This window comes from Cheilinus undulatus, linkage group 5 (genome assembly GCF_018320785.1).
Source record: "Cheilinus undulatus linkage group 5, ASM1832078v1, whole genome shotgun sequence".
NCBI classification, from domain to species: Eukaryota; Metazoa; Chordata; class Actinopteri; order Labriformes; family Labridae; genus Cheilinus; species Cheilinus undulatus.
In genome coordinates this window covers 52,317,478-52,338,106 of record NC_054869.1, presented here as the reverse complement: position 1 = coordinate 52,338,106, position 20,629 = coordinate 52,317,478, and the positions used below count along the sequence as shown (strand labels likewise).

Here is a 20,629-nt window from a genome sequence, read left to right as displayed (position 1 = left end):
TTGATCTCTGATATCTCTGATTGATCTCTTATTTCTCTGATTGATCCCTAATATCTCTGACTGATCCCTAATATCTCTGATTGATCTCTAATATCTCTGATTGATCTCTAATATCTCTGATTGATCCCTAATATCTCTGACTGATCCCTAACATCTCTGATTGATCCCTAACATCTCTGATTGATCCCTAACATCTCTGATTGATCCCTAACATCTCTGACTGATCCCTAACATCTCTGATTGATCCCTAACATCTCTGATTGATCCCTAACATCTCTGACTGATTTCTAATATCTCTGATTGATCTCTAATATCTCTGACTGATTTCTAATATCTCTGATTGATCTCTAATATCTCTGATTGATCCCTAACATCTCTGACTGATTTCTAATATCTCTGATTGATCTCTAATATCTCTGATTGATCCCTAACATCTCTGATTGATCCCTAATATCTCTGATTGATCTCTAATATCTCTGATTGATCCCTAATATCTCTGATTGATCTCTAATATCTCTGATTGATCTCTAATATCTCTGAATGATCCCTTATATCTCTGACTGATCCCTAACATCTCTGACTGATCCCTAACATCTCTGATTGATCCCTAACATCTCTGATTGATCCCTAACATCTCTGACTGATCTCTAATATCTCTGATTTATGTCTCATAACTCAGAAACGACCTAATGCTGTGTATGTCATCCATTACTGATCTGAGGTGTCTAATATCTCTGATTGATCTCTAATATCTCTGAATGATCCCTTATATCTCTGACTGATCCCTAACATCTCTGATTGATCCCTAACATCTCTGATTGATCCCTAACATCTCTGATTGATCCCTAACATCTCTGACTGATCTCTAATATCTCTGATTTATGTCTCATAACTCAGAAACGACCCTAATGCTGTGTATGTCATCCATTACTGATCTGAGGTGTGACGCTCTCTTTTTCAGATAGTAGTTTGACAGTAGGTGTTAAGTCAAATGATCAGAGCTGAACATTTGTCACTTTCACCTCCTGTGTTTGTGGACACACTCACTATACTAACTTATTTAAAGTTCCAGTTTACATCTTCTTCATCCCAGAATGAACGACTTGATCAGAAATAAGAAAAAGCACCTGCAGATTTTAATGTTTGTTTACTTTGAACTGGCTCATAAGTTAAAGAAGTTTGTATCTTAATTTTTTTTTTAATTCAGAAATTATAATTTCATCATAAAGATGAGTGTAAAAGTGTCATATTCAGTAAATAGGCTTTAACATCATTACAAAGGACATGGAAGCAAATAGGAGTCTTATTTGAGAACAGCTGCGTCGGCTCTGTCATGCTAATAAATTGTCTGCACATGTCTTCAATTACATCCTCATTCCGTTCTTGTTTCGGGGTGATTTTCACATTTCCAGATAATTCTGTTTTATTGCTGGAGTAAGCTGACAAATTATGAATCAGAGCTGAAATATTTTCAGCCAATCACGACTCAGAGGTGGGACAAAGCGTCCAGGAGCACTGCCTGTTGGCTCAGAGGAGGAAACAGCATGGGTGTTAGCCAGTAAATGCTGCAGTCTTGTTTTGATGCTTGCTGTGCAGCCTGGGTGCTTTTGAATGAGATGTTCATGTTACAAATGGAAAGTTGGGAATGTCAGCTTTCACTCAGTTTTGAAAAGTATTGTGATATGATGAACAGTTCTAAAGTTACTATTATATATTTGTGTGTGGCTGCAGCAGCCTCTTTGAGTTTCCCTTTTGCTGCACAGTAAAACTACAGCGGTGGGTAAAGAGGAAGAGCTGTGGTGTTATCTCTGGAAGTAATGCTATTTAGTGCTGCATGGTGTCATTAAAATGAACAATTATACCGGACCATGCTGTGGTTTGAATTTGTGGTTAGGATTTACTCCATTAATGTTATCATGACTCTTCTTGCTTGGTTATCAAGGAGAATGCAGAGACTAATGAGAGTTTAGAAGTGTCTTCAGCTTTTAAAATAACTTAATATTTTCCAAAAAATAAGTCTGAAAATAGACTTAGACTTCTACAAAGTGTAATAGTGGTACTATTGCAAACTTAAAGGCCCTTCTGCAGGTATTTTTTAACCTTTTGAGTATTACTGAATACTAAAAGAATTGCAGCTTTTTAGGTGATTATTTAAGCCTGGCATCGCTATTGCAGTGGTGATGAATTGTGGAGCGCTGATATTGAATGCAAGTGGTTGCCATGAGACCCTCTGTCAATGTGATGATTTTTGCAGTTCAAAGAGAATCTCCGTAACAGCTCTCGAGAAACTGTTTCACAAACAAGGGATGCACAAGAGCCCCGTGACTTTAACCTTTTACCTCTGAAATCTTACTAGTTCATCCTTGAGTAAGAATGAACAGTTGTGCATAAAAACCAACAGATACAAACACTCCTTTATTCCTTCTACTATCTCTCTTCTTAAGGAAGAGATAGTTGTTCTTTTTTTTTCCTTTTTTTTTGCACTTTTGCTCTTTGTGACAGCCAGTGTGATAAGTGAATTGATCCATTTCCTTAAATTTGTCTCTTGTTTTACGTTCTTCGTGCTTAAATGTGTCAAACTGTGCTCTTACTTGTTTTTCATGCACTCTTTCTTGTTTTACTTGGCTTGAATGTTTCTTATGCTCCCCATATTTTGCTCACTGAGTCGCCTCTAAATAAAGTTCTTGATTGAAAGTTTGAGAAAATCCGACAAAGCGTTGAGATATCAGCTTCACAAGAGCAGCATGGGCATGATTCCTCAGGACTTGGCATAAAAACCCAGTTATAAAGCAATCCTGGTTCAGATTATGAGGAGCAATGAGGAAATTATACACATAAAATCAGATTAAACGGCAATGTTCAGCTACATTTTTACAGTGTAATCCAGTCATTTTTGGACTCTAGTTGTACATGTTTTTAGATTTTACAGACTGAACATTATAAAATAAAATAAAATAAAAGACATGGATGCATTTCTGACACCCGAAGCAGTCGTTACATAACTCTCCAAACTGCACAAATAAAGCCGTAGCTTTACCTCAGAGGACACAGGCGTTACTCGTCCACAGCTGAGGTGTTCCACAAATATTGTTTCTGACCTGAACAAACTCTGTTAAAGACCAAAGTCACACATTTAGGCAAACAAACTAACAACAGGAGACAGGACTGGACAAACAACTTCAGTCTTAGAAAGGGTGCCGTTTTCCACAGCACCAAAAAGGAGGACACTTAGCAGCAAGAATAATTGCAACCAATAGGACTCTGGTGTATTCCCTGCTACAATACAATTTTATCCATGATGGCGATGGTACTGCCACTATCGCCCCATCATGCTCACTTAACAATACTCAGAAGTATTGTTGGTATTGCTTGTAAGTATAAAATAACTAAAAGATACATTACTACAATGATAATAATAACAAAGTCTTTGCAATTTAGCCCGAGTTAGTCACATAAAAAAGACACAGTTCTTAGTTAGTAGAATTATCACCTTGTTGCAATAATAAAGATATTTTTAATTTCTATCTGTCTAAAAAAAGTGGTCACTATGAGTTAATTATTTTCATCATAATTAATCCCACTGTATTAGCTATCTGTTTTATTGGGGTCTTCTCAATAAAACTAATATAATCCAGCTGATCTTGCCCCCCTAACACCCCCTCACACTCACCCCTGCACCCCTCCCCTTCCCTCACACACAGCACGCAGCTTATCCGTTTTGCTTCTTTCTCTTTCTCTCTGTGGCCTTTTTCTATGTTTCTGCTTTAGTGTTATCATCTTTTGTTAAATCACCTTAAAATATATGTTGTCTTTATTTGTTTTCACCTGCGATCTGGTTTTTAAAACAGCTGATCTGCACGAGGAAGCTGGACAACGTCAATTAATTCCTGATCAGAAGCAGTGCAGGAACCTCACGGAGTTTTATCATAAATTCACAAACTAAACAATGGTAGAAGTTGACGTTTGACAAGAGAGGTAGCAGAATAACGGGTGAATGGGACAGACGTGATAAAAGTTTCTGAGCAGCTAGTATCAGGAGAAAGAGGGAGAGTGAGCGGACACTGCGCCACTTCATTGATCACGGATGGCACCGATGTCCTGCTGCTCAAAAATAAGGCGGGTGGTGGGTGCTTATTTTCCACCCTGCTGTCTGATAAAACTGTTATTTTGCACTGGAGTTGCCCTTTTTCATATTATTTTTTATATAGTACATTTAAACGGCTAAGGTTGATGAAAGAGTTCTACAGAGGTAAATATGTGAAATCAGAGCTCTACGTCTATAAAAACATCTGAGTTTTGGTGAAGTTTGTTACTCGTCCTCTGTTTTTGTCTCTTCCTGCAGCACATAGGATAACACCTTTCGTAAATTCTTGTGTGTTTTCAGTCAGAACCAGCCAGTCTACCAGCCCAAGACATCAGCACCAACTCAAACGGACCCAAACAAGACTCCCTGTTCAAAGATGATCCAGAGGATCTGTTCGCAGGTAAGAGGACGCACAAAAACACAATTACACACAGTTACACAGGATTACTCACACCACAGAGCAGGGGAAATCCAATCAAATGCTCAGGGTCATAAATATGTTTGTGTCTAAATCTATTCCTCTTTAAAAAAAAAACAATCAATCAATCAGTTCATGGTAAGTTGTTCTACAAAACCTACTTAGTTTGAATAATATGATTCATTTCAGATCCTGGCCTCTTTAACTCTAAAAATGTCCGGTGGCACCACCATCCGAGTAAATGAACAGATTACCGACGCCTTTTAAAACGTCGTTTTAATTGTGAGGAATTCAAATTGGAATACTTTGGTTTGACTTTATGGTTTAAATCTTTGAAACAGGCCTATTTTATCAAATGTTATCATTTCAGAGAGAATAAGCTCGTCAAAATACATCTGCCACTAAATTTGCAAGTTCTCAAATGTCGGGGTCGTGCAGCCATAAATGTGGGTATTTTATTTTGAAATGAAGTGATAAAACAGGTTGTTGTATTATTTATCATCCATTTAACTCCAGTGGACACTCATGGCAGAGTGAAATGGTTTAAAGGTCATTTTTAAGTAAAGATAAAAACTTTTATTTTCGGTCATAGGTGGGCAGTTACACTTTCACTGTCAGAGAGTACAACCAATGTAAAACTGATAAAAATATATTTAATTCCGAAATCTTTATTTTATTTTAAATTTAGAAATGAAAGCAATTTATTAACTTACTACAAATAAAAATGATTTACAAGGTTGATGTGAAATTTCTAAATTTCCAAGGTAGCTGAAAGGTTGTAGGCTGAAGCTAAAGCTTATTTAAAACCTTTAGAACCTCTTACCTTACAAAAACGTAACTATCACAAAAATAAGTGAATAGCTAGAATAACGCAGACACATTGTTTTTATCAACATTTATAGGCAATAAATGCTTATTAACTTATTCATTTATTATTTTATTTTATTTTTTTTCGTTTTGTTTTATTTTTTTAAATTTAATTTAATTTAATTTAATTTTGTTTTGTTTTGTTTAATTTAATTTAACCTAATTTTATCGTGTTTTGCTTTGTTTTGTTTTGTTTTATTTTATTTTGCTTTGTTTTGGGTTTTTTTCATTTTATTTTGCTTTGTTTTGTTAGCTAGAATAATGCAGACGCATTGTTTTTATTAACATTTATAGGCAATAAATGCTTATTAACTTATTCATTATTTTGTTTTGTTTTGTTTTGTTTTGTTTTGTTTTATTTTGTTTTATTTTACTTTATTATACATGTGTCCACTTTGTAACAAGTAGCAACATGTGTCTGAGTGTTTGCCCGTTTAATTTAGAATTAGCTGCAGATGTCAGGTGAAATGTTCGTATAAAGCTGATAAAAAAAGGTTTAAATGAACTAATTTTGTCTATGTTTAATTGCAACAACGCTGGTGTAGATTAAAATTATTTATTTAGCTTGATCATTATTTTTTCTGTGTTTAAATCTAAAAATTTAGGCTAAATATCTAGAAAATAGAACCCACAATGCTTAATTATCTAGGAAATATAAAAGGCACCCATAAAATAACTATGTGTGAGGTACTGTAGATATTTTCAGGGTAACTGCCAAAGATTTTACTAAGAATTAATTAAAGAAAAATACTTAAGTAAAAGTATTTTCAAGTATTCATGGTTGCTCCATTTAACGGTTTGGGCTGTTGACGTTACACATACTGTTAAAAAAATTAATTTAATAACTAAATAATTATTTCATATATGAAACTTATTATATTATTATATTTTTTTTATATTTTCACCATGATGTAGCGGCCCTAGTAAAGCCCTTCTGGGGTTTTATTATTTGGGGTAAAATCCTAAACTGTCCTGATTATTAGAAAATATGTTGATTGGAAAAGTGAAGACACACCCAGTGGGAGGGGCTTAAGTTTTAAAACAGGGCTGCCTCTGGGCTTTTCTGTTAGTCTGGACTTATTTACTCTGCAGAACACCTGGTTAGTGCTTTTGGGGATTTTTTTTTTAAGCGGCGACTGAAATAAGATTACCATCATCACATTTTATGACTTCTAACCGATTTTTGGAGCTTTGGTGCTGAACTCAGTGATACATAGGTAATGTACTTTCCACGAGTTTGACCTGGGCTGATCAATTTTGGATTGAAAAGGCTTCTTTTTTATTTCTATCATTTAAAACAGTAATCTTTATGTTTTTGAAAACAGTAAGAGTATTTATACAGCGTGTTTAATAACAGATGCTTTAACAGACAGAGCTACTGTGGGTCTAACATATGTTAGAGAGGAGCTGCTGCAAATCTGCATTTATTGATTATTATGCTGTTATGATTTTAAATGTATATTATGTAAATAAAAACAAAATTTCTTCCAAATTTTGGTGCAATTTGCATCCATCTTAAAAAACATACAGTATTTTATAAATCTTTCAAATTATACAAAGCCAGTGACTGGAGAGCCGTAACTGAAACTACTGAGGCCACACTGAACCCAATTTAAATCTGTTAGACAGCTGGATATAATTTTAGCACAATTTCTAAAATGTATTCACAAGACTTTGTTAGTATTTAAATGTTGATTTGATTCTAACTATTGATAATAATCTTTATTTATGAACACTTCTTGAAACAAAACTTGGAAAATGCTTCAAAAAGATGGCATAAAAAATTATAAAAGCAAGTCATAAAATCTGCAAAGATTACAAAGTTTAGGGTAGTAAGTTCATCTAAACTGTCCACTGGAAGCACAAGCTGGAATATGTCAGCAGGTTTTCTTTAACTATACGTGAAATTCACCCACGAGAATAAAACGTTGCTTTACTGTTATGTACTTGAACCTTGAGATCAGTGTTTAACGGAGAGACAGCTCAATTAAGAAAGATAGGCAGCAGACACGGGCCTAAAAAGGATATAGATGTCAAAGTGTGCATTAATTTACAGATGTCTGGTTTAAAAAAGTGTCAAACTGGTGTTATATTCTATAGGGTAAAGAATATTACAATTCTGAAGTTTGGAAATAGCGGTAATACATTTTGCGATTTAATCTGAATTTCTCTCAGCACTAAGTATGATTGGTGAAAATGTCATGCAGATTCAACCGAGACTGGACGGATAAATTTGTGTTTATCTTACATCGGATTTTTGATAATGGCTTTCTATAAAACAGATCAAACGTTAAATCATTTCTGATAAAACTGACACAATATTGATCATTTTTAGGTTGATTTAGTAGCTGCAGGCAAGGCCGTCCATTAGAGGGGGTAAAGGGGAGAGCTTTCTGGGGCCCAGCCAAACTGGGGGCTCATGGTCAGCAAAATGATAATTCTGGAGATAAGCTAAGAAAAACATCTTTTATTTTTGACCTGAATAATAACAAATAATCACGAAAGAAAAAATAATATTATTTATTTGTGCTGTATTACAGTAACCTTTTTTTTTTTTTTTAAATGTAAAGCCCTTTTTTAAAAAAACAGAATCCCTTTTCATTAGTAATGATAACAATGTAGATGGACACACTGACTAAAGTAATGTTGGAAAGTAAAGTCAGACTTCAGAGCTAAGTGTTGATGTGCAGAAACTCAAGACTGACAGGAAAAGAAGTCAGAAGAACTGAGGCAACATTAAAGGGGAAATGATTAAATAATTGCAAAAATAATGAGTATAATTGGGTTCAGTGTGGCAAAAATTGCTGAAAAAGTGGTGAAAGGGGGTCAAAAATGGTCAAAGGGGTTAAAAATAGTTGCAAAAATATCCAGAAAAAGTAGTCAGTGTGGGTAACAAGCAGCAAAATGGGCAAAAAATGGCACGAATTTGTGTAAAAAAAAAAAAAAAAAAAAAAAAAAAGGAGGAAAAGGGTCAGAGAGAGACCAAAATGGTTAAATTTTAGCCAAAAGTGACAAAGCTGTGTTAAAAGATTTAAAATGGCCAGATATAGTTGTGGAAAATGGGTTGCAAAAATGTGCAAAATGTTGGAAAATTTGTTAGAAGTGGCAAAAAAGTTGCAAACATAGATGAATAAAGTATTACTAAGAGGTTAATAGTAGCAAAAATGGGTTCGGTGGGAAAATTATATAAACTGTGGTCAAGGGGGGGTAAAAGGGACATGATTAAATAATATCAATATCATAAACCCAGTTTATCAGGGGTCATTCTCTGGGTTTATCAGGGGCCCATTCTCTGGGTTTATCAGGGTCCATTCTCTGGGTTTATCAGGGGCCCATTCTCTGGGTTTATCAGGGTCCATTCTCTGGGTTTATCAGGGCCCATTCTCTGGGTTTATCAGGGCCCATTCTCTGGGTTTATCAGGGGCCCATTCTCTGGGTTTATCAGGGGCCATTCTCTGTGTTTATCAGAGTCTGTTCTCTGGGTTTATCAGGGTCCATTCTCTGGGTTTATCAGGGTCCATTCTCTGGGTTTATCAGGGCCCATTCTCTGGATTTATCAGGGGCCCATTCTCTGGGTTTATCAGGGGCCCATTCTCTGGGTTTATCAGGGGCCCATTCTCTGTGTTTATCAGAGTCTGTTCTCTGGGTTTATCAGGGGCCCATTCTCTGGGTTTATCAGGGGCCCATTCTCTGGGTTTATCAGGGGCCCATTCTCTGTGTTTATCAGAGTCTGTTCTCTGGGTGTATCAGGGCCCGTTCTCTGGGTTTATCAGGGCCCATTCTCTGGGTTTATCAGGGGTCATTCTCTGGGTTTATCAGGGTCCATTCTCTGGGTTTATCAGGGTCCATTCTCTGGGTTTATCAGGGTCCATTCTCTGGGTTTATCAGGGGCCATTCTCTGGGTTTATCAGGGCCATTCTCTGGGTTTATCAGGGGCCGATTCTCTGGGTTTATCAGGACCCATTCTCTGGGTTTATCAGGGGCCCATTCTCTGGGTTTATCAGGGGTCATTCTCTGGGGTTATCAGGGCCCATTCTCTGGGTTTATCAGGGTCCATTCTCTGGGTTTATCAGGGTCCATTCTCTGGGTTTATCAGGGGCCATTCTCTGGGTTTATCAGGGCCCATTATCTGGGTTTATCAGGGCCTATTCTCTGGGTTTATCAGGCCCCAGTCTCTGGGTGTATCAGGGGCCCATTCTCTGGGTTTATCAGGGGTCATTCTCTGGGGTTATCAGGGCCCATTCTCTGGGTTTATCAGGGGTCCATTCTCTGGTTTATCAGGGGTCCATTCTCTGTGTTTATCAGAGTCTGTTTTCTGGGTGTATCAGGGCCCATTCTCTGGGTTTATCAGGGCCCATTCTCTGGGTTTATCAGGGCCCATTCTCTGGGTTTATCAGGGTCCATTCTCTGGGTTTATCAGGGTCCATTCTCTGGGTTTATCAGGGCCCATTCTCTGGGTTTATCAGGGTCCATTCTCTGGGTTTATCAGGGCCCATTCTCTGGGTTTATCAGGGTCCATTCTCTGGGTTTATCAGGGCCCATTCTCTGGGTTTATCAGGGCCCATTCTCTGGGTTTATCAGGGGCCCATTCTCTGGGTTTATCAGGGGCCATTCTCTGTGTTTATCAGAGTCTGTTCTCTGGGTTTATCAGGGTCCATTCTCTGGGTTTATCAGGGTCCATTCTCTGGGTTTATCAGGGCCCATTCTCTGGATTTATCAGGGGCCCATTCTCTGGGTTTATCAGGGGCCCATTCTCTGGGTTTATCAGGGGCCCATTCTCTGTGTTTATCAGAGTCTGTTCTCTGGGTTTATCAGGGGCCCATTCTCTGGGTTTATCAGGGGCCCATTCTCTGGGTTTATCAGGGGCCCATTCTCTGTGTTTATCAGAGTCTGTTCTCTGGGTGTATCAGGGCCCGTTCTCTGGGTTTATCAGGGCCCATTCTCTGGGTTTATCAGGGGTCATTCTCTGGGTTTATCAGGGGCCCATTCTCTGGGTTTATCAGGGTCCATTCTCTGGGTTTATCAGGGTCCATTCTCTGGGTTTATCAGGGGCCATTCTCTGGGTTTATCAGGGCCCATTCTCTGGGTTTATCAGGGGCCGATTCTCTGGGTTTATCAGGACCCATTCTCTGGGTTTATCAGGGGCCCATTCTCTGGGTTTATCAGGGGTCATTCTCTGGGGTTATCAGGGCCCATTCTCTGGGTTTATCAGGGTCCATTCTCTGGGTTTATCAGGGTCCATTCTCTGGGTTTATCAGGGGCCATTCTCTGGGTTTATCAGGGCCCATTCTCTGGGTTTATCAGGGGCCGATTCTCTGGGTTTATCAGGACCCATTCTCTGGGTTTATCAGGGGCCCATTCTCTGGGTTTATCAGGGGTCATTCTCTGGGGTTATCAGGGCCCATTCTCTGGGTTTATCAGGGGTCCATTCTCTGGTTTATCAGGGGTCCATTCTCTGTGTTTATCAGAGTCTGTTTTCTGGGTGTATCAGGGCCCATTCTCTGGGTTTATCAGGGCCCATTCTCTGGGTTTATCAGGGCCCATTCTCTGGGTTTATCAGGGTCCATTCTCTGGGTTTATCAGGGTCCATTCTCTGGGTTTATCAGGGCCCATTCTCTGGGTTTATCAGGGTCCATTCTCTGGGTTTATCAGGGTCCATTCTCTGTGTTTATCAGAGTCTGTTTTCTGGGTGTATCAGGGCCCATTCTCTGGGTTTATCAGGGCCCATTCTCTGGGTTTATCAGGGCCCGTTCTCTGGGTTTATCAGGGTCCATTTTCTGGGTTTATCAGGGTCCATTCTCTGGGTTTATCAGGGTCCATTCTCTGGATTTATCAGGGCCAATTATCTGAGTTTATCAGGGGTCATTCTCTGGGTTTTTCAGGGCCCATTCTCTTGGTTTATCAGGGTCCTATTCTCTGGTTTATCAGGGTCCATTGTCTGGTTTATCAGGGGTCATTCTCTGGGTTTTTCAGGGCCCATTCTCTTGGTTTATCAGGGGCCCATTCTCTTGGTTTATCAGGGGCCCATTCTCTTGGTTTATCAGGGTCCTATTCTCTGGGTTTATCAGGTCCATTCTCTGGTTTATCAGGGTCCATTGTCTGGTTTAACAGGGGTCATTCTCTGGGTTTTTTAGGGCCCATTCTCTGGGTTTATCAGGGGCCCATTCTCTTGGTTTTTCAGGGCCCATTCTCTGGGTTTATCAGGGGTCCAGGTTACTCCATGGGCAGGCCTTGTTGTAGGGATTTTAAGACAGAAAACACTCTGTAAACCACCTCTCAGTTTCTGAATTTAATCCTCTTTCTGGGGGCCAGATCAGAGGCTTTTGGGAGCCTGATATGGGCTTTGGGCTGCCAGTTGGTTTTTAAACTAACAGAAATACCTTAACATCAAATAACTGAACAGTTTTACCAATCTTTGCAGTCTTGAAAAGTAGCCCTCTGAGCTCTGAGATACCTTTATTCCACACATGAAGACGGCAGTGTTTACTTTGGCAGCTATTTTAAATTTAGTCTCAATTTTAGAATTTTAGTTTAAGTCACATTTTAACCTTTATAGTTTAAATTAAAACAAAAACTCAAAAACATTTAGCATTTTAGTCAATAAACAGTCAGTTTACATTTTACTTTGAGTCGCAGCGTTTGTTCTCTCTGAACTAATTTTATCAGCCAAATTGTAAAATTAATATAATTGTAAAACATGCACATTAATGAACTATCAGTACTTTAATTGATTTAGAATAAACTGATGAAAATACTGACATTCCCTGCATGTGCAGTGGGAAAAAAAAATAATTTTGTACATCCAACAGTCTGCTCTGAGGTTGTCAAAATAAGTTTAAACATATTAACACAATTGCGCGAACAGACTTGAAGTGATTGTAGGTCTGTTCTGTTGGATGTAATCAGTTGAAACAGTTGGTGCATGCTCATTTTTGACTGCAGGTCATATCTTTTTCATGTGGGTCCTGGTGGGGTCAGCTTTCTACTGTTAGGAGGAAACAGTTTTTGGTAGCCACTGGTGCAGAATTCTCATGGAGATTTATGTGAATGTGTGCAAAATTAGTAAAAAGTCCCATAGTCATTTAATGCCAAACATATTAACTTGTATGAAAAGATGAAGTGATCCATTATTTCTCTCCGTTTGTGTTTTTGTCTGGTAGAAGCCACAGAGGAAGTGTCGTTGGACAGTCCAGAGAGAGACGTCCTGCTGTCTGACGGCCCCTCACCCGCCATCACCCCCATCACGCCTCCCATCTCCGTCATCACGCCTCGCATCGGCCACGCCCACGACGACATGTTCACACACTCCTCCTTCGACGAGGTAGCTTCACTTAAAATACACAGATGGCACTCTGACAGTTTGTTTGGTTTGAAGGAACGCTGTTAGGTTCTAAGTCTGTTTGCTCTGAACCTGCAAATATTTGTCTTAAAAACAATTTCTGAACTCTTTCAGCCTTCTTGGCTTTTCACCCTGTTTCTTTAGCTTCTGTTTTTTAACATTCATGAGAGAGAAGGTTCAGAGAGCTTTCCAGGAAAGTGCTTTGATAGGTTTTGTTCCTGATTTCTACAGATCGAGGAGGAGGAGGGCGGCGATTCAATCGACATGCACATATCTGTGTCTGACCCTGAGAAAGTTGGTGAGTTGATACTGTTTTACTTCACCCTTGATTATCCTTGAAGAGTCAGTTTTTTTCCAAGACTGGAGTTTATAAAAAGTCAATTTTTTTGGAATATTCCCCCTAATAATTAAGAATCAGAATCAGCCTTTATGGCAAGGATGCTCATGCAGACAAGGAGATTGACTCCAGTTAGCTTTGCCCTCAATATGCATGACTTAAACTTTAAATATAAAGATAAAAAGTTGGTAAAAATAATATGCATTTCAAATAAAGATTTGTGCATGCTCTAATGAGGCAGTTTGCTCCTGCTTGCATTAATGGTACAAAAAGTGCAAGGATGCAGAGTCAACCTGGTCAAAAACAAAAACATGGAATAATTTGGCAGATTAAAATCACACAAAGCAGATTGTTTATATTAAACAGTGCAAATTATTTATTTATTACAAGTTTGTGTGTGTGTTTCTACAAACTAAGACTACATTTCCTATCAGCCCTTTCCCTGATCATGATGAAAATGTGTGCAGAGTTGTTTGAAATCAGCTTTCTGCAGAAACTTTAACAGAGTGAGGTAAATGCACGCTTGGCCTGCTGTTGCTCATTGTGATTTATCATGGTTGATTGCAATAACAGCCCTGCTAGTGCCTCCTGCAGGCTCTTATGTGTCATTACAGGCCATCAAACAAAAGTTTAAGAAGGAAAAATCAACACAGAGCTAAAAAGAAACTCTCAGTTTCCTCTGGTGATATTTGAACTGAGTTTACGGGACTCTAGCTTCAGACTCAGCAGGCAGTGTGTTTGATCATTCCTGCACTTGAGTCTGTGAGTGCTCTAGTGTAAATATGAACAAGGTTATAAAGATACACAGAAAATAAAACAGTTGAAACCCTGACACACATAACCAGTTAAACCAGTCTGATATCTGAGCTGAGAGTCCACTTCTTCCTCTATCTGTTTAAAGTATTTATACTATTTAAACAGGACACTACTCATGTGACTGTTTGTGTTTGTGTGTGTTTCAGGCGATGGGATGAACGCGTATATGGCCTATAAAGTCACAACAAAGGTGAGGTTTAAGTCATATTTACTTTTTATGTAACTGGGATGGCAGTTTTTTGTTTTTTTAAAAAAGGTCAAAAATGATTGGACACATAACATCACTTCCCATAATGCACTTTTCAAGTTTATTTATGTGATGACGTCACGTCATATGATGCGCCTCAATTGCCATCCCTAACGGTCAACAGTCAAACTCCCAGCAGCCACTGCTGGGCCAGGTGCTTAATTCCAGAGCCAAAAGCCTACTTGGGCTCATCTCCCTGCCTTACTGGGTAAGTGGAAAAACGGTAAGAGCAGTGGTATTTAACCAACTGCTTATTCTACACTTTAGACCAGTGATACTCAACGTGTGGCTCTAGAGCCACATGTGGCTCTTTTGTGATTATTTGTGGCTCTTTTATGTCTTAATTTTTAGTATTATTTCCCTAGAAAACCTACAAAATAGGGAAACTTTTTGCCATTTTCTCCATTTTTGCCACTTTTCACCCATTTAAGCTATCTTCTGCCATTAAACAGCCCTCTTTCCTATGTTTTTGGCCATTTTTGCAACTTCATTTTGACACTTTTCCCCAATTTTTGCCTCTTTTATCCCATTTTTGCCCTTTTTCACCATTTTTGCCAATTTTTGTCCAAATAAGCTACCTTTTGCCATTAAATACCCCCTCTGTTCCTATCTTTTTGCCAATTTTTGCATCTTCTTTTTGACACCTTTTCCCCATTTTTTCCAATTTTATCCCATTTTTGCTGCTTTTTTCCATTTTTTTGCCACTTCCAAATAAGCTACCTCTTGCGATTAAATACCACTTTTCATATTTTTTTCTCAAATTTTTGCCTCTTCTTTTTACCACTTTTATCCCATTTTTGCCCTTTTTTTAAAATCATTTTTTGCCACTTTTCGTACAGATAAGCTACCTTTTGCCATTAAATTTCACTTGTTTCCTTTTTTCCCAAATTTTGCTTCTTTTGCCCATTTTTGCCACTCTTGACTGCTTTTTGCCCATTTTAGTTACTTTCATTTTTTTTGCTGCATTTTTGCTACTTTTGGACCATTTTTTGCCACCTGTAACTCATTTTTTTGTTACTTCACACACATTTTTGCTACTTTTTGACCACTTTTCCACTATTTCTCCACATTTTCACCCATTTTTGCTGCAATTTTACCCATTTTTGCCTCTTTTCACCACTTAGATTCTGGCTCTTGCAAAAGTATTTTTCAACAATGTGGCTCTTTGGTTGAGCAGGGTTGAGTAACACTGGTTTAGACAAAAGATGCCCAAAATTTCTTTATGTGCTCTTAAAGGGGAAATATTTTGCCCTCTTAAGACAAATTTATATTGTTCTCATAGGACCTCAGAACATGCCTGTGAAGTTTGTTGCTGAAAAAACACTCCAGTATTGGATGTTTTCATGTCTATAAACCCCTCTGTTTCAGCCATGCTCAGAACGAGCTGTTTCTGTGTCTGTGGCTTAAAATGTTAATGAGCTGTCTGACTCTGCCCCTGACCACACCCCTCTCAGGGAAATTTATGTGGCACTCCTGATGTTATGCACTTTCATCCAAAGTTAAGAGCCTGACTGGGATTTGAACCAACAATCTCCAGCTGGTTAACCCACTGAGCTAACCAGCATCTCAGCTGGCAGCTGAGAGGAAGATCAGGAGAGGAGGGTGGAACTTTCTTCCAAGCGGGGAGGGCCAACCAAACCTGGGGGCGGGGCTAACTCCCCATGTGAGGTCATGAGGGTAAAATCTGAGAACGGCTTGTTGCAGCACACATTTTTTATGAAAGGTGGAGAAAGAGGGGAGGGAAGGGAATGGATTTTTCTGGTACTTTGGGGGATTGTGGACAAGCCAGTGGCACATATTCTTGTTAGAAAAGCCTGAAAAAGTGATTTTTGAATAATATGTCCCCTTCAAACAGAGCAGTTTCTGCAGAAGCCAAGATGGACCAAATGGCTGTTTTCTCAAACCTAAAACACATTGGCACCATCCAATGTGCATCCAATCAATCGCCTCCCTTATTTTTGATGAAAGAACCCACACAGGTGACAGACAGACACCTGGATTTATTCCCGGCATTGCCGGCCACAGCTGGCAGTGAACAGCTGTTTTTCCATCTTGGCTGCTGTAGTAGCAGCTCTGTTTGAGAGCACAGAAAAAGAGAAGCGGCATCTTTTTATTGAGGTGTAGAGTTAGTGGGAGTCCCGGCTGCTGCTGAAATCCCACTGCTCTTCTTATTTTCTTAATTACCTAGTGAGGTAAGGAGGCAAGCCCTGAGCAGGCTTTTGGCACTGGTATCAAGCACCTGTCCATGCAGTAGCTGGTGGGGAGTTTGATTGTGGCGCACTGTTATGGTGTGTGCTAGGGATGGCAAACGAGGCGCGTCATATGATGCAACGCAACAGTCCAGCACCGGTGTGTTTTGGGCTTTAGGAGAATATTCCACCAGTGGTGGCTGGCTGCGCCGTGAACATAGCAGTGGTATAAAGTGCTGCAGTGCATCCATGTTTGTCTGGTTGCCTGTGTGGGTTCCTTAGAAAATGTGTTTGATTGCTACTGTTGTATTTGAAGTGACAAAAATTTCAATGTTACTTATTTTAGAGCTAAAATGTCATGAGCTCAGTTTTACTTACTGCTTTCTCTCTCTCTCTCTCTTCCAGACCTCTTTGTCTATCTTTGCGACAAATGAGTTTTCAGTAAAAAGGCGCTTTAGTGATTTCCTCGGCCTCCACAGTAAACTGGCCTCAAAGTACCTGCACATAGGCTATATCGTCCCTCCAGCACCGGAGAAAAGCATTGTGGGTAAGTAAAGCCACTGCAACATCCTTCCTCTGCTGCAGCCGTGATTTTCATAAAACTTTTTCTACTTGTCTGTCATTTTCTGATCAGTAATCATCTATTTGGAGATTTAAACATAAAAATACACTAGTACATATGACTTTACTGTCCAGTAAAAATCCATCCTCAGATTAAAGTCATTTTTCATGGTTCCAGTCTCTCAAACACCTTCAAATTTACATTTTTGGTTTGCTGGTTTTTGAAGAAAGCTGCTGTAAAGGCACCGTTTCAGGCTCTGCGTCATTGTGACGATATTTCTTAATATTTGAGGAATTTTTACAATCCAGATCATAAATAGATTACTGCAGCTATAATCTGCAGATTAATCCAGGATGAAAAATAATCTTGATTTGCAGTTTTATACAAAATGGTTCAAATGAGTTCAGCCTTTATTAAAATGTAGCTTTTACCTGGATAAACAAACACAAAGAGTGATAACTAATACCAGTTTAATAATCATTTGGGACTATTTTCTATGTGGAATATTTATTTTTTTTCACTTAAAGGGATGTTTCAAATAATTTTATGGTGGGGTTTTGGCTAATGCAGACAAAAATAAACATCTGTTTTTTTCTTTACGCTGGGTCCTCTGAGTATTCTAACTTTACTAAATGCTTCTACTCACGCTGTTTATGAAACAAACAGCCGTAAATATTTGAAGAAGGTGCAGAGAGTTTGCAGTGTAAGCTGCCAGTGTTGACGGATGGTCTCCTCCAGTGTTTGTTATGTTGATTATTTTACGGCCGTCCTCGTCACGAGTGTCGATCGGTTATGTTGATGAGCGTCTCCTCGCCTGCAGGGATGACGAAGGTGAAGGTGGGGAAGGAGGACCAGTCGTCCAACGACTTCGTGGAGAAGAGGCGGTCGGCACTCGAGAGGTGAGGAAGGAAACGGCTGCATGCAAACAATCAATAATCAGGTTTTACATCAGTCTCCTTGTTTTAAACGCGGTGTCATCAGATCATTCCTCTGTGGTGCATTCAAGGACTCTCTGAATAAGGAATACATGATTATTGATTTAATGCCCTGTTTTAGAATATTCTCGGTTTCATGATTATCATGATTGTTTTACACTCATTTCTGAATTCTAATGTATAAAATCACCATCTATAGAAATGTAACATTATTGTTGCTTTTTTAAAAACAGAAACAACACGTTATCAATTAACCCAGTACAAAATAATAAAAACAGATTTTAAAAAAGCCTCCCTCTCCTGTTGAATTGGAACATTTGAATCCAAAAAAATTCTATTAGCATACTTTTTAGCTCTGAAAGGAGGCTAGAGCTGCTGATCTCTTACACATTTGCATTAATAAATTACAGTTGGGGGGCCTGGTCTTTGTTTTTTCTCAGGGGCCAATCCATTTCTGTGTGCAGACCTGCTTTCATATTAACAATCTGTATTAGTGACAACCTGATATCAGAACTCACTGTCCCTCCTCTTATTCTAACAGGTGTCTGTTTAACAGCTTTTCTCCCTCATGTTGTCATAAACATGCTGTTAAAAGCCATGGTGATATACTGTTTAGCTAATAAATCTTGTGCGGTGCTGGTTAGTAACCCGACACTGCAGGTAGACTGTTTCAAATCTCCACTGCTTGGATATATTCAGTCTATATTTAGCCATCACAAAGCCTCTGAATCCTGATAAAGGCCTGATGATACGAGTTCTTCATCTTGTAATGAATTCATGTTTTTCTGTTCCAGGTATCTGATGAGGACAGTGAAACATCCGATTCTGCTGAAGGATCCTGACGTGCTGCAGTTTCTGGAGAGCTCAGAGGTAAAAACTGAAAGATTTACAGGAAGAAACCCGATCATTAAATGACACCACGCTGTCTGAGTGGGACAAACCTCAACAGACGTGTTATTATCTGACAACCACTCCTCTGTGCTTCCTATTCTTCTCTACTGAGGTGATTTAAGCTCAGCAGCAGTTCTAACAGCCTGCTGCCTTTTTTAAATATCAAACTTTAAAGTCCGCTCACCTTTAAGAAGTGTGTGACCACTCCGGCTCCTGCTAGTGCAGCATGTTAGCTGCGTCTCCCTGCTGTCAGTGCTGTTATTCTTCATAAGTTTTACCTCTGTAAACCTCCCTACAAGGGACTGGATTCATTGATAGTGGAGTGTCAGGAGCTTTTCAAAATAAAAGCATTTTGTACAGTCATGGACAGAAGTATTGGCACCCCTAGAATTTTTCCAGAAAATACACCATTTCTTACTGAAATTGTTGGAATTACAAATGTTTTTGGTATACATGTGTTTATTGCCTTTATGTGCATTGGAGCAACACAAAAATCTGAAGAAAAAAGACAAAATTGACACAATTTTACACAAACCCAAAAAATGGGCCAGACAAAATTGTTGGCACCCTCAACTTAATATTTGGTCTCACACCCTTGGAAAAAAAAATAACTGAAACCAATCACTTCCTATAACCATCAACAAGCTTCTTACACCTCTCAGCTGGAATTTTGGACCATTCTTCTTTTGCAAACTGCTCCAGGTCTCTCAGATTTGAAGGGTGCTTCTTCAACAGCAGTTTTGAGATCTCTCCATAGGTGTTCAATAGGATTTAGATCTGGACTCATTGCTGGTCACTTCAGAACTCTTAAGCTTTGTTTCCAACTATTTCTTGGTGTTTTTTGAGGTATGTTTGGGGTCATTGTCCTGCTGGAACACCCATGACCTCTGACCCAGACCCAGCTTTCTGACACTAGGCCCTACATTGCAGCCCAAAATCTTTTGATCGTCTCATGATTCCTTGCACACAGTCAAGGCACCCAGTGCCAGAGGCAGCAAAACAACCCCAAAACATCTTTGACCCTCCACCATGTTTGACTGTAGGTACTGTGTTCTTTTCTTTGTAGGCCTCATTGTGTTTTCTGTAAACAGTAGAATGACGTGCTTTTCCAAAAAGCTCTACCTTAGTCTCATCTGTCCACAAAATGTTCTCTCAGAAGGATTGAGGCTTACTCAGGTACATTTTTGCAAACTCCAGTCTGGCTTTTTTATGTCTCTTTGTCAGCAGTGGGGTTCTCCTGGGTCTCCTGCCATAGCGCTTCATCTCATTCAGATGACCACGTATGGTCCCAGCTGACACTTCTGCACCCTGAGTCTGCAGGACAGCCTGAATTTGTGTGGAAGTTGACTGAGGATGTTTATCCACCATTCCAACTATCCTGCATTGCATTCTTTTGTCAGTTTTTCTCTTCCGTCCACATCCAGGGAGATTAGCCACAGCTCCATGGGTTATAAACTTCTTGATTATATTACACACAATGGACAGAAGAATTTCAGGATCTCTGGAGATGGTCTTGAAACCTTGAGATTGTTCATATTTTTCCACAATTTTGCTTCTTAAGTCCTCAGACAATTCTGGGCTCTTCTTTCTCTTCTCCATGCTTGGTGTGACACACACAGGCACACAACACAAAGGTTGAGTCAACTTTTAGACATTCTAACTGGCTTCAGGTGGGATTTCTAGATTGCCAGCACCTGTTACTGCCACAGGTGAGTTTAAATGAGCATCACATGCTGGAAATAAAATGATTTACCCACAGTTTTAAAAGGATGCCAACAATTTTGTCTGGCCCATTTTTTTGAGTTTTGTGTAAAATTATGTCAATTTTGTCTTTTTTCTTTGGATTTTTTGTGTTGTTCCAATGCACATACAGGAAATAAACATGTGTATACCAAAAACATTTGTAACTGCAACAATTTCTGTGAGAAATGGTGTATTTTCTGA

At 39.1% G+C, this 20,629-nt stretch overlaps 1 protein-coding gene across 2 annotated transcripts in view; it reads left to right on the top strand.

Annotated features, from left to right (window-relative positions):
- The window catches only part of snx2 (sorting nexin 2), a 49,643-nt gene that overhangs the window by 8,953 nt on the left and 20,061 nt on the right, over nt 1-20,629 (top strand). For both annotated transcript variants that reach the window (XM_041787822.1, XM_041787823.1), the window contains exons 2-8: nt 4,385-4,484; nt 12,530-12,690; nt 12,940-13,006; nt 14,008-14,051; nt 16,703-16,844; nt 17,680-17,758; nt 18,589-18,664. In XM_041787822.1, the coding sequence (XP_041643756.1) occupies nt 4,385-4,484; nt 12,530-12,690; nt 12,940-13,006; nt 14,008-14,051; nt 16,703-16,844; nt 17,680-17,758; nt 18,589-18,664 (669 nt within the window). The remainder of the gene's footprint in view (nt 1-4,384; nt 4,485-12,529; nt 12,691-12,939; nt 13,007-14,007; nt 14,052-16,702; nt 16,845-17,679; nt 17,759-18,588; nt 18,665-20,629) is intronic.